This window comes from Eretmochelys imbricata, chromosome 2, assembly GCF_965152235.1.
Source record: "Eretmochelys imbricata isolate rEreImb1 chromosome 2, rEreImb1.hap1, whole genome shotgun sequence".
In the NCBI taxonomy this organism is placed as follows: domain Eukaryota; kingdom Metazoa; phylum Chordata; order Testudines; family Cheloniidae; genus Eretmochelys; species Eretmochelys imbricata.
This window is the reverse complement of record NC_135573.1, coordinates 246,788,102-246,802,156: the sequence shown is the minus strand read 5'-3', so window position 1 is coordinate 246,802,156 and position 14,055 is coordinate 246,788,102. Positions and strand designations below refer to the sequence as shown.

The 14,055-nt window shown below is 38.2% G+C and overlaps 1 protein-coding gene across 3 annotated transcripts in view; it reads right to left on the bottom strand.

The window, feature by feature from the left end:
* Positions 1–14,055, bottom strand: part of LARP4B (La ribonucleoprotein 4B) — a 113,871-nt gene that overhangs the window by 36,903 nt on the left and 62,913 nt on the right. For all 3 annotated transcript variants that reach the window (XR_013344966.1, XM_077808340.1, XM_077808339.1), the window contains 5 exons: positions 4,868–5,015; positions 4,454–4,615; positions 2,039–2,120; positions 945–1,081; positions 430–533 (listed from right to left, as the gene is read on the bottom strand). Coding sequence is in view for 2 of the 3 variants with exons in the window: in XM_077808340.1 (XP_077664466.1) it covers positions 430–533; positions 945–1,081; positions 2,039–2,120; positions 4,454–4,615; positions 4,868–5,015 (633 nt within the window). In the remaining variant the exon portion in view is untranslated. The remainder of the gene's footprint in view (positions 1–429; positions 534–944; positions 1,082–2,038; positions 2,121–4,453; positions 4,616–4,867; positions 5,016–14,055) is intronic.

Sequence of the window (14,055 nt, the reverse complement as noted above, 5' to 3'; positions counted from 1 at the left end):
AAGCTGAGGAAGCCATAGAGAAGTACTCTGCTAACCTATTGTGGAGGCATGGTCACCTGCCTAAATCCCTGAATAGGTCTGTAGTGCAAAAGACCTACAACCATGGTTCTATAGAGGAAGACCAGCAGTTAAACCTATTTATAAGAATTTCTGTATGGTCTCAATAGCAGTTTAAGTGCTTCAGACCTTTACAGAAGTTCATGTGAAACACACATCTTACTGTAATATTCTTGAAATCATGCATTTCTACAGAGAAACACCACAGATCATTCTAATGGACTTTATAAACCAAAGTCTAGCAATCTCATTAGAAATGTTAAAAAGTAGGTTACATCCCCTCTGTATATTCTTGTTGTCAACGGGAGAATGCTAATTCCCGAGTCAAGAGGATGAACCATTATTTGTTTCATGGAACTACAAAATCCTTACTTCAATGGGTGTAGATTCAGGTACTTCACGTAAAATCACAATGCAACGATTCTGATTTGGCCTGACTTTCTCTCCCTTCTCATCCACTTGGACTAAAGGCAATGCTAAGAGGAAAGGGGAAAAAAAAATCTGGTTTTAGAAAACAGAAAGTGAAGCAGTTTTACACCCTAAAAGACTTAAGGTCACTTAAGGTCTGCCTGCACGGTTTACATAAACCTGTTTTTAAACAATTTTGATCCTGTTCGTGTAAACGGTCATAGTATAAAATGTGGTTACTTTCCAGCCATCTTAAACATGCTCATTGTTACTGTATAGACAGACTTTTAATCTAATTAAAACTATGAAATTCTGTCTAAGGCAGTGAAATATGAATGTGCTAGCACTAGATGAAAGGCTGAACATTCGCTAATTTTCGATAGTTTTAAGTGGCCTTATTTAAGTTGCAAATATTTAGTATGTTCTAAAGCATTTAGTATGTACAACAAAAATGCTGTCAAAATACACGATTTACTTACATCTCAGCACTTCCACAATCAAATCCATATCAGTACTGAGTTTCTTGACATGATCAAGGTTTGCTACTGTCATTATTGGCACATACTGATCACTGTCCATCTGTGATATAAGGTACATGTCACTGGCAAGATTCTCTCTGTTGGAAGGAAAAATAAGTGGTTAATCCTGGTTTCCCATTAAATTCATCATGTGCAAAAAAGGATTATTTGCAAAGAAAAAATTCCCACAGTGGAATGTTATATCCATCTCCATAAAGTAGCAAGTACCAGATTCTTACAGCACCCTTTGTCTTGAGAAAATATTTTCACTCATTTTCCATCAGAACCACTCAACACCATTATTTTGCTGTTCCACTTCAAACTAATTGTTAGAATGAGCACCACCCATTAGCCATTTCACTGCCACAAATTGTGCTCGCATACTTGGAAGAGGCAAGTGATCCATCTTCCTGAATATGCTAGGTCCTGAAAATTCCACTGTTTCAATGGACTGTCAATTGTAAGTGGATGTTAACTTTAAGTGGTAACACAGGAGTTCAAAGGTTAACATCTTGTATTAGTTTTATAACCATGTAGGATAAAAGGAATTATTTACTTCATGTCAAATACAGATGCATAGGCAGAATGCACAAGCATATCAAAGCCCTCCGGTATAGAAACAACCTTATGAATTGTATTTGATTTATTTCATAGTAGTCTCACTATCCTCTTAATCTAAATTCACAAAAAAGGTAGTGAAGTAGTACAGAGATGTGATGAATAAAACTGGGTTATGAATTTCAGAACAGTAGATTCATTAATTTGAAGGCCAGAAGTGACCACTGTTGACCTCCTGCATAAAACACAAGCCACAGCACCTGATCCAGTAATTTCTCCATTGAATCCATTATTTCTGTTTAAGCTACAGAATATCTCAGTAGCACTACATGCTGGAATTTTTCTATGGATCATTTCCTCTCATATTGCTATTCCTTTCCATTAAGTTTTTACTTTTGGAAGATACAGATCCCATCACATCTTAGGGATAGAAGGTAATATATAACAGGAACCTAACTATCCTATGATGTCCCATATTTATGTATTATTATACATACCTAGATAAGCAGAACTCCAGGGTTTTTTTAAGCACTTCTCGTAGGTCTTCCTGACCTTCTGGCTGCAATTGGTCATTTCCTCCTAAGTATGGAAGATGTACGGTTGTATGATTAAATTGAATAGAAACAGTGAAATCTAAAAGTGAATTTTGCCAGAAAGTTCGAAAAAGTAACTTCTTCAAAAGTCATACCCAGAGTCAGCTGTAGCCTAAACTTTCAACATTAATAAGACTTGAACGCTAGATACTAAAAAAATGACTACCAATCAGAAAAGTAAGGAATAAATAATCCCTACATCAGGAATATAAAAGATTAATAAAGCAACATATCTGGATGTCTCTGTGCCCACAAGCAGTTGGAAGAGCTTTACAAGACTGAAAAGAAACTTAAGTAAATTCAAGGTTGAATAACCCCTTGCAAATATCAAGGAAGCAGTGCAGTGAACTATCAGCAGTTCTCAAACTGTGGGTCGGGACCCCAAAGTGCGTTGCAACATTGTTTCAATGTGATCACCAGGGAGGCCGTTAGACTTGCTGGGGCCCAGGCCTGAAGCTAAAGCCTGAGCCCTGCCACCCCTGAGACTTCAGCCCTGGGCGGGGGTCCTATAACCTGAACCCAGCCACCCAGAGCTGAAGCCCAAGCCCCATGGTGAAGCCAAAGTCTGAGGCTCTCAGCCCTGGGCAGAGGGGCTCAAGTTACAGGCCCCCTGCCCAGGGGTGACACTCTTGGGCTTCGGCTTTGCCCCTCCCTCCCCCATGGGGTGGCAGGTCTCAGGCCGGCTCAGGTACCCTCTCCTGAGATTGTGTAGTAATTTTTGTTGTCGGAAGGGGGCTGAGGTCCAATGAAGTTTGAGAACCGATCCATTTTCACCAATGCCCGCACCACCGTGTTCCAAATTCACAAACACTACAACTCTGAAGAAAAGAGGTAGCTGCTGTAACTCAAACCAGTTCTACGGTACCATTTTCGTAAACGTAATTGATGTACAAATGGTTACAGACACATTTCCCCCCCATTGTAAATGTTACGTTTGTGTCTCCTAGAGCAGGGATGTCAAACTCTGTGTCAAGAAGGTCAAATTTCATTTCTAATTATTGCCCTTGGGCTAGTGTACAAGTTTAGGACTACATACTAAAAGTCACTCTAGAGTGAAGACTCCCAATGAGGTCAATGGGAGGTATGTACAAAGACCAAACATAGTAACTGAACATTAGTTTATATCATTTACTGCCTGTTTAACGATCTTTTCCATTCAGCGGAAAAAATATGCTTATCTCTAGAACCCACCACCACTATTACGGTCTTTTGTTTTCCTTCCTTCTTAATTCACCTTTACCCATTTATCTTCAGTTTCCTTCCCCCCCATCCCTGAAGCTGTTAGTTATGCCACTAAACAGTCAGAACTGGAATCTATTCCTGACACTATGCTACATAATCATTATAATATATACTGAAAAAAAGAGCTAGTTAAGAGTAAGTATAGCAAGACCCTTCTGCAGTAGTCTGAAAACTTTACTGAAACACACCACGACAAAGTTTGGTCATTTACAGCTTCATTAAGAAGCTTATAACAAGGGGGACTCAGAAGAATGTGTGTGAAACAGTTTCATAAGACAAACAAAAGAGTATAAGCAACACATTAGGATAAGTGAAAAATTCACATTTAAACAAATGGTTAATTTTTTAAAAAAAGTCTTTATAGCAACTAACATTGCCTTTTGCTTCACACAAGTATTAGACACTTATTAGCTCACCTCCTTACACTTATTGTAGAGATTTAATACCCACAAAATGCAGTATCATACAAGAACCGATTAGGTTTATATTAGCATGCTAATTTTTAAGGGAAAACTGTACTGTACTTTGACAGAATTCAGATTTTGAACACATTCTGTAAGACGTTTAGGCTGACGAGCAAGAGTGATTATTTCCTGTGATGTTTGTATCTAGTACAGTAGAATCTCAGATTTATGAACACCAGAGTTATGAACTGACCAGTTAACCACACACACACACACACCTCATTTGGAACCGGAAGTATGCAATCAGGCAGCAGTGGAGACAAAAAAGCAACTACAGTACAGTACTGTGTTAAATGTGAACTACTAAACAAATAACGGGAAAGTTAAAAAAAGGTAACAAGGCAATTGTTTCTGTGCTTGTTTCATTTAAATTAAGATGGTTAAAAGCAGCATTCTTCTTCTGCATAGTAAAGTTTCAAAGTTGTATTAAGTCAATGTTTAGATGTGAACTTTTGTAACTCTGAACAAAACGTTATGGTAGTTCCTTCAAACGTCCATTCCCGAGGTTTTTGTAACTCGGAGGTTCTGCAGTATACATGTTCATTATTCAGCTACAAGCCAAACAGTTTACAATTAATTTCTATCGAAGCATAAAGAAAGTTTCTTTTCTTACCTGTCTGGGTGGTTTCATGTATCGATTCATACTCTGAATTATCTAGAGCCAAAGGGTTCATATCTCTTTGGTCTGACACTGGAACGGTTAGCGATGGCTCCTGCAGTTCTGTTAACACTGCATTTTGCTGCTTTTTGTCACCATCACCATTGGCATCCAGTCCTGCAGCAAGGATTACAAGAAAATGTCTGAAGTGGATTTTTCATTAAGGTCTAAACTTTCATTTGCAATAACTGAATTATATAAATAAACCTCAGTAAAGAATTGTATTCTAGAAGAACACTGAGAATACCCTTGTTTTCTTAATCATTTTCGTGTTTACGTCTTACACTAGAAAATTTGTGACATTAGTCGGAAGTTCTGGACTGGGTTTACTTCAACCAGAATGGAAGCTTTTTAAACTATTAGTCATACCTTCTTTGCAGGAATCTGGAGGATGGTCAGGTATTTCTTCCCAGGTTTTGTTCACACTACCATCAGTGGCACCACTAGCTTCCAAATGTAACATATGATTCCCCCATACCTTTGCATTAGGATTTAACTCAGAAACCTTGGTTGACTCCTAGAAAAGAAATTTTGGATTATGTACTTCGTAGATGAGTCACATTTATATATGTGACATAAAAGAAACCTGACATATAATGCTAGAGGGCATCCCAAGTTCCTTCACCACACGACTGATTGACGGGAAAAAAGGAGGAACAGTAACAGAACTACTGGTGCAAGGATGATACCATTGTGTAGAACTTAATATTTCTGCAGGCTACAAGGACTAATGTTTGTAGCTTTCACGGATCTGTCACTCATAAGTTTGTTAATACATCTTTTACGTTGCTTACTAACAAATGTTTATGTTACATCTCTACTTCAAGCGGAGATTTGTTCCCTGCCTGTTCCTGTGAAAGAGAACAGAGAAGAAAAATAGCACCATATGAAGTATGTATGACAAAACTTGGCTAATACCATTTGGCAAGAAGGCGGCCAAAAGATTGGTAGCAAAAAAAAAAAAAAAAAAAAAAAAAGACAATTCAGCATGTTCCTTTAGCACCACCTATACATGCAAACTGAATTGTTGCTGCTGACACTACATGCCCCCCCTTAACCAGCACTGGAAACAATTTGTAGTATAAATAGGATAGGAGAACACTGTTTCCAGCACCATTATAGAAATCACTAAAATGGCAATGGTGCTGAAGACCATTGTGTTCCATTTACACTACCAATTCATCCATTTTTACAACCAGGAGATCAATAATAGTTTAAAAGGGTGATGAGTGTGTGGCAGGTAATACACTTTTAAATGCTGCTGAATTCAGACATGCGGTGTTATTTATTTATTTCCCAGCTTTTCCAGGAAGCTTTCCCCAATGATTATGACCAATGCCATCAACTTCCATTTTTAAAAAGAAGGAAATTCCCAGCCCTTCTGACTGCAAAGGGCCTTAAAAATGTGAATCAGGTGCTGGTGGTGAAATTGCTGGGCAAGGTTAGAGCAGCTGCTACTGATACACTGGGCCTGTCGGTGGAACTCCACTTGCTTTGCCAGCGAACCAAGGCAGAGCTGGAGAAGCAGCTGCAAGTCAAGTTTGTTCTTTTCTCTCCCCCGGTTGGCCAAGACCTAACCCAGTACATTCCTGTTTAGCTGCCGTGCAGCTCTTCCTTCTCCCTCACTTCTACAATGCCCTCCTCAAAAGGTGTGCAGAAGATACCCAAGCTCCTAATCCCTTTCCAGAAAGGAACTAAAGATTTCAGGAGCTCCACAAGCCTCCTCCCTAAATAAAGGAGGGGGCAAAGCAGAACCCCCCTGCCCCAGGAACAGCAAAAGTGGAGCAGCAAGGAAAGGGAGAAGCATTTGCCATCACGAAGGCCTTGAGGCCTACCCAGGCTGGGTGTGGTGTTGTTGCCATTGCCACCAAGGAACTCATTATAATGCAACAGATTTGGTAGGAGACAAAAGTGATGAATTTTAGCGTTGGGGTGGGAAGAGAAAAGTGATTAAATGAGGGGCGTAGAGAACTGATGAGCTGAAGTGAGTGACAGAACGGTGGGAATGATCTGTGCTACAAGAGACTGAGGTGGGGAGGGTGGGGTAAATTAGCAAGATGTATGTGTGTATGCATGCATGCATGCATGGATGCATCCCCATCACTATTGTACCTCTGTCAAATTCTCCATGTATTTATTTGCAACACCTCTGGAAGGGAAGTGCTAGTACCACATTTTGCAGATGGGAAACGGAGACAGAGACTGAAGCACAGAATTTTTACATGTATTTAGGTGTTGCTCCACTCAGCACTGCAATGCCTAACTACCTTTTCAAGTATGGGTCTAAGTGACCTCCCCAAGTTCATATAGCAAGTCTGTGGCAGAGCAAGAAACTGAACTCTAATTTCCCATGTCCTACCCTAGTGCCCTAACCACCGTACCATCCTTCCTCACGAGGAGAAGTACTTGGTGTCAAGTGTGCAGGCACAAGGTTTACTTGGTTCTAAAAATGTAATTAATCTTGACATGACATGAGGCATTCCCACTGAAATAAATGAACACGCTGCAGGGCTGATCTGAACTACTCTGAAAAAGTTTGATTTAAGATTTAAAACTCCCTTTAAGTGATGCAGGCTCTCAGCAGTTTTTAATATATGTGATGTAGAATACATTAGAATAGAAAATGTCATTTTATTTTGTGATTATAAATATAGCTCTTAGATACCACAGTGAAGGGGACTACTGACAATCTTCAGATAGCTTTCTTCACTTGTGATGAACAGTTGTAGCACAATCTCATTTACACAGCAATTTTCAATTCTGGAAATTCACATACTTTGGCAAGGATTAAACTTCTAAACAGCATTGATTTAGATTTGACAGTGGTCAGTAACATTTTTTGACTATATCAGCATGACATAACTTCATTTTATTGAGCCACAACTGATCAATACACTTTTTGAAAGAGTATATGAAACTTGTGCTGTTTAATCAAATCATAAGTTGGACTTAAGATTTACTCCAACTCCCAATTTCAAGAGCCACATTTTAAAGTTTAATATACTGTAAATGATCAAATCATGCTTATAAAAATACTTACAAATTTTGCATCTTGCCATCCCCAAATACCACCATTTTTTGCTACTAGCAACTGATAAGGATCTCTTTCTACAGCAAATGAAGAAACTGTCAAATCTTGAGGTTGGTTCTGGAAATTCTCAGTTACATGTTGTCGGTCATTCTCCATAACTGTGTTAGAAGTATCAGTATTCCATGAATAGTCCATCAGATATTCATTACCACCACTAAAGATGGTGTCAGAAAATATCTGACTTGTAAAATCAGCATTATCAGCCTGCAGAGTTAAGAACTGTGAACCCATTTCATCTTGGGAATTTTGTGTATCCAGCTTACAGATATTTTCTGATTCATTCAAAGTATCTCCCATCAGATCTAGATCACAGTTCTCATTGCCTTGCCAAAGTTCTCTAGCACCAACTGGGACACCAGGTAATGCATATGAAGGAGTAGCAGCATATCTATCTACCTGCCCTGGGTCAGTATAAACCCCACAAAAAGATTTATCAGATGTGTTCAGACCACAAGTTTCAGTATGTTCATGATTTGTGGTGGAAAGTTTTCTCAAACTTTTCATCTTAGCATCTAGAATGTAACTGCTGTTTTCAGATTCAGTGTTCTTTGTTCCCAACCACTTTATATTCTCACTTGTTTGTGCTTCTGGATAGTCAGCTGATGTATTAGAAACATCAACATTTTCTTCCTTTGACAGATTGTGACACAGGTTTTCTTCACCCCTTTGAAATTCTGGTTCCTGTAGATCTGAAACACATTTTTCATAAGTTTCTGGAAGTTTTTCAGCCAAAGGTTCAGTAGACCTTTTAATGTAAACTGGGTCTAATTCTGTATAGTCACAGTTATCTGTCACATCACACTTTCCCACTTGTTTCTGAAGAACATCTGAATAGGATCTTTGGCTTGATGGAGACAGATAGCTAGGAGATCCAAATATAGGATTACTAGCTCTTTGATGATTTCTGAAACTGTTCCCCATTTTTAATCTATCATCTGTACAGTCTTCCAAAGTTAGAGGTCTATCATGCATAACTGAGAAAACATTCTGATTATGTATTAAGTCTCCATTGAGACTTACTGTATTACTGTCATGATCAAAAATGGTAACTTCAGAATCTGGCTCACTATTTCCTGTTTCATTATTAATGGTCCCCCGTTGAAGCATTTCTAGTTTTGGTTGTTTCACCATTTCTACACCACCACTTGTTAATCTGGCAGGGTCAGTTCCAGCACTCAATTCATTTTCCACTGCATGAAATGAACATTTATCCCATAGTTCATCTTGTTTATAATTCAAGTCCATTTTATTCACATTTGAATATGCCAGCAAAGATACAGAGGAAATACTGTTTTTGTTAAATGAACTGGAATAGTCATATAATTTACCCTTATTTTCTGGCAGTGCTGGTGAAAGCTGACATTCTAGACTGTTTTCCTTTTGGATTATTTCATGTGTACTTATGTTATGTGGTTTGCAAGATGCTAAAGTATGATTTCTTACCCTTAATGAAGTCCTTCTCAGACAACCAGTTTCCACAGGAATGTTATCTGCTTGATATGAGGGAGTTTGCCCAATGATGCTCACATGATTGTCATCTTTTATGGTATTAGGACTTAAAACATTTGACAGTATTTTTGTTTCAGTGCTGCCTTTCATATCAGTTTGAAAATCTAAAACACTCTTTAATGTTGAGGGCACTTGAATCACGTTTGCACCCAAAACATTTTCCAAACTACACAAAATTTCATCTGTGTATTTCTCTTTATCTTCCAGGAGCTGTTCCAATTTGCTGTCACATTCACAAGAAGTAAAAGGGGCCTCTTTTCTAAATTCACAGTACATTGTCTGAAATGCGTTTGTCTTCTCATTAGAATTTAGTTTACTTTCTGGCTTTAATAGGGAATCCTCTTGGCTAAGGTTTTCCAGATCTTGAGTCACTGAAAAGGAATCACTGTCTGTTTTCTGAAATTTTAAGTGAAAATGTAAGTTACTTGTAGTATCTAATTTTTGTTTAGTCTTTGCTTCCTTTTCAATTTTCAGTAAACGTTCACTTAAATGAAATGGTGTGGTCTCAGTATTACAATTTCTCTCAGTCTTTCCTAAATTATATTCTTTAGGATTTAAAGCCAATAAGATGTCAGAAGTGGAGCTGTCAACATGTTTCACACCTTTTGAATAAGGACAATATTGTTCTTTAAGAGCATTCACAAATTTTACAGACTCATTGTTTTTATTAATTGATTCATTCAAACTGACACTACTATCTAGTATATCCAATCTTTGAATTCTATTTTCACAAAACTCTTCATCATATACTAGTGCTCTTAAACCATCTGTTGCTATAGAGTCCATATTTAGCCTATATGTCTGACAGCTGCTATCCAGTAAGCCTGTATAAGATGACTGGACGTCCATATGATAATACTCCTTTGTTTCATTTTTTTGCAGGTTTGACCTATGCTCCTCTTCACCTACAGAGGATTCTTTTTGTGTATTAAACTCTGCTTCTACTTGTACTGACCGCAGGATTGGAAATTCTTTCCTAGTGTCTCGAGGGCATATCACATTGCACATTCCTTCAACTGTGACAGCTGAATTATCTATGTCTGCTGCCATCGCTCCATGCTCGGTAGCTGGCATCTCTTCATCCACTTTCAGATCTTCAGCATCTACAATACAAATACTATAAAACTCCTTATCTCTTCTACGTTGCCTATGGTCTATATCAATATAGGTAAAAGCTGGAACTGCTGTTTGTCTGTGTAATGTATCTGAAAACTTTCTATAGCTGTCACGACTGTTGTCTTGAACATTCTCCACTGTTTCATTCTGTGTTCGTGAATATTCACATTTAACTGGGTAATATTCCAGATAACTCATATTTAACAAAGTTTCTTCCTGTGAGCTTTGACCTAGAGCCACTGGTTCCCATGAAGGAGAAATACAGTCCAATGAGCAACATGGCTCTCTGGCTGTAATATATTTGTTTCCGTTAGGACTATTACATTGAGAGACTTCTGTATTATTTGTACACTGAGTATTCCTATTGGTATTTTCAATTATTCTTTCACTGCCATCCCAGTCTTCCTTTTCTTTACTCTTTTCCAAATGTTCATATCTGTTAAAGACCTTTAGGATATGACTAAATGAAAGAAAAAAGTTAAAAGGTCTGTTATACTTCCTTTTAGTGACTTGCTCATGGTCAGTGTTGTCCACACTTTTGTATGAAGGATACTTTGTTTTTCTACCCCAGAACCCACGTTTAGGATTTGACTCCATGCAATTATCGGTATGAATGCACTCAATGCTGACTAAAGCAGCTGTCCCATTAGCTGTCTTTTCTACTGCGTGCAGCTCCTTACTTTCCACAGTTTCTAAAATTGAAGGTAAAGTTTTACTTATCCTGTTTTCTGATGCGTCCTCTTCCACAGATTTTTGTAACAGGCCAGTTTTTTCATTATTTTTGCTGGTAGTTAGTTCTTTACTGAAGCAGCAACCCATGTTTAAGCAGCTGTACTACCGGAGAGCTCACATTGCAAATCGCCTTCTTGCACATCTAACTAACTTTCTACTGCTTCTGAAAAGACAAGCCAACACCCAGATGCCAAAAATAGTACATTTAAAACCGCGCAGGGAGCTCATATGCCATTGCCACTCAAAGTCCAAATCCCAATTACAGAGCAATATTTTAATGTTTCATTATATGTCCTGTAGTAGCTAAGTCAAAGTTTTCCGAACCAAAACATAGCAAACTTCGCTAATATTTTAAGATCTGTAAGCATTTAATTGCTACATTTCCTGAGAAAAGTTGTCTTAAACCAAACTACTTTAACTATGACAGGTTTTTAGAGTAGCAACCACGTTAGTCTGTATCCGCAGAAAGAAAAGGAGTACTTGTGGCACCTCAGAGACTAACCAATTTATTTGAGCATAAGCTTTCGTGAGCTACAGCTCATTTATTTGAGCATAAGCTTTTGTGAGCTACAGCTCACTTTGAAGTAGCTCACGAAAGCCTATGCTCAAATAAATTTGTTAGTCTCTAAGGTGCCACAAGTACTCCTTTTCTTTTTAGTTTAACTATGACTTTACCAAAGTGCAAGCATGCCCTAAACCTAGTTTCCTTGAAGTTGCAGATATGACCATCAATAGCTAAAGCAGAGCTACACGCAAGTTTGATTCAGATTTAAAGAACACAGGAAAAAGTATTACTGAAGCGGTTGTGCACATGACTATACTCCAACAGTGGTTCTATAAAAGTGAATATAGACTAAGATACTACTTTTTAGAAAAAGTGAATTTAGGTCACAACTCTTGTAGTCAAGAGTCATAAGCTATCCAAATCCCTCTCCTCCAAACAATTTTTTTTTAAATTAATATATCAATACAAAACAATCGCTTGTCCAAAAGTAGCTGTAAATATAGCAAAATTATTCAGGCAACTTGTTATTCCCCCTTTTACAGCTCCAGTACATCTGACGCGCTTGCAGGTTTAAAGGGAAACAGCTTTAATGAACCAATACCGCAGCATGCTTAGGTACTTCATTGTTATTTTAGTTCACTCTAAGTGCTCTATTAAATGCATTAACTTTCTAAAACAGAAAGCCCTGCAACATATCTAAGTATCTGTTGTGGTTTTATCTACATAATTTTTACTTCCTTTTTTCAGGGCTTTCAAATTCTGACCAAGCTTAGTTGTCCTCATCATAAAGCAAAAAATGCCGAGGTCACCCGCACCCCTGTAATTTAAAGGAGTAGGTTTACTTATTTTAAATGGTCTCTTGCTTTCCTTTCTTGGGCTTCACTTTACTCTTCTTTCCTACAAGAGAATATCTTTCCTGCACTGTTTTCAGTGTGTATTTCCTCTTCTCTCTCCAGCTCTTTACTTACATGGTAGTTCTACCTCCTCCTCCATTTGTCCACGCCATTTTTGCCGACAAAAACAAAAAAAACCACAAACAAACCAAACAACTCACCTCACTTGCTCACCTATTCTACTTCTCTTTTCTATTTTACCCCAACAGTAATTCCCCTACTTCCCATCCACAGCTAGGTGTTCTTCCATCCGCCCACTCTCCCATTCATCCTTTCCACAAGGCTTGACACATTTACCAGGACTAAGTGTTCCAGGTCCCGTTTTCCAGGGATGATAAACAGAACCAACCTCCCATCATCTGGGTTTGGCTTACAACCAAAATACTCTTGGCACAGCCTAGGGAACGCCAGTCTTTTATAGCCTGTGGCTAGTATGCAAGACTAATGTGAAATGTTCGTCCACTGTTACCACAAAAATTCCTCTGATACTGGAAGGAACAGTGTCTATTCCTGTCATCCGTTTCATAAATTCCAAGATTCTCCATAAGTGGTAGTGAGAGTCTAACCAAGTTACCCATCTCCCAGCATCTTTTCAGTTTTACTTGGAAAACAGACAGACAGTCTTATTCTGCTGTTGCTCACAGCTTTCCCAAGAACCATCAGCATGAAACCGACCTACTCAGAAGTTTCATGGCCACCTAGGAGACTGTAAGTCAAGTCTTGTCAGTTAAAATGCTGCAATTAACTTTTACTCTGCTGCTGCCTAACAAGTTCTGAACAGCAGCACAGGTGATGGTCCCATGCCTGCAGACTCAGGAAGATGACCCTGTATTGTTTCACACTTAGTTCAGGTTTAGAAGATTCTCTGTGCAACCATAGAAACTGGAACCTGAGTGCTTAAAAAAAAAAGAAAAGATTATTTAAAGAACACATGCTGCTTAAGTTGACACTCGTCTAGGAAAGATTCTTACTTGTTTGCTTGGTCGGGCAAACAGTTTTCAAGTTCTGAAAGAAGTTTCCAAAATTGTATTAAACACACAATGCTTCAGTTTAAACAAACCCACCATCACATTTTTCTCTGATTGCTCAGCTATCTCTACTTTGTCTATTCCCAATTTTATACAGTTCAGATTACTACTTTTTTTTTTTAATTCTTCTTTATAACTTCCCCACCTTACTATTGCCTGAGATATTTCACTATCTTTGTGGCAAAGGTAGAGAAGATTCTAAGTTTTTCCAGTCTACTTAGTGTACTATGGGGTACAAAGTTGTACAACAGTCTTCCAGGTGTTGCACTAGATCTTTGTGCAAATACCTTGCTATTAATTTCTCCTCTATTTTCCATTAAATTTAATGCGTGCCAAACAAGGAGTAAACTTTTGGAAAGACTGTCAGTGTGGAGAATTACCTATAATCCTTTTACTTTGGTAAAATGTTTTCTACCAGATTCCCACTACTGAGCTTGCACTCCCAGACTCCGACTAACATGAAAGCTCTAATCTTCAGAGCTCTAAAGAGAAGATGACTCACCAGTGAGATGCTGGCCACTGCCGAAAAAATGTATAAGACCTACAAACACCTGGAGACATGGACTGCTTTCAAGAAAAAGACAATACAAGAAAGTAAAAACAGTCCTATCTCCAAAAACTAAACATTTCGATCCCTTTGTAATATGCTATTTATTAGTAACAAATTTACAAGGAAAAACTGC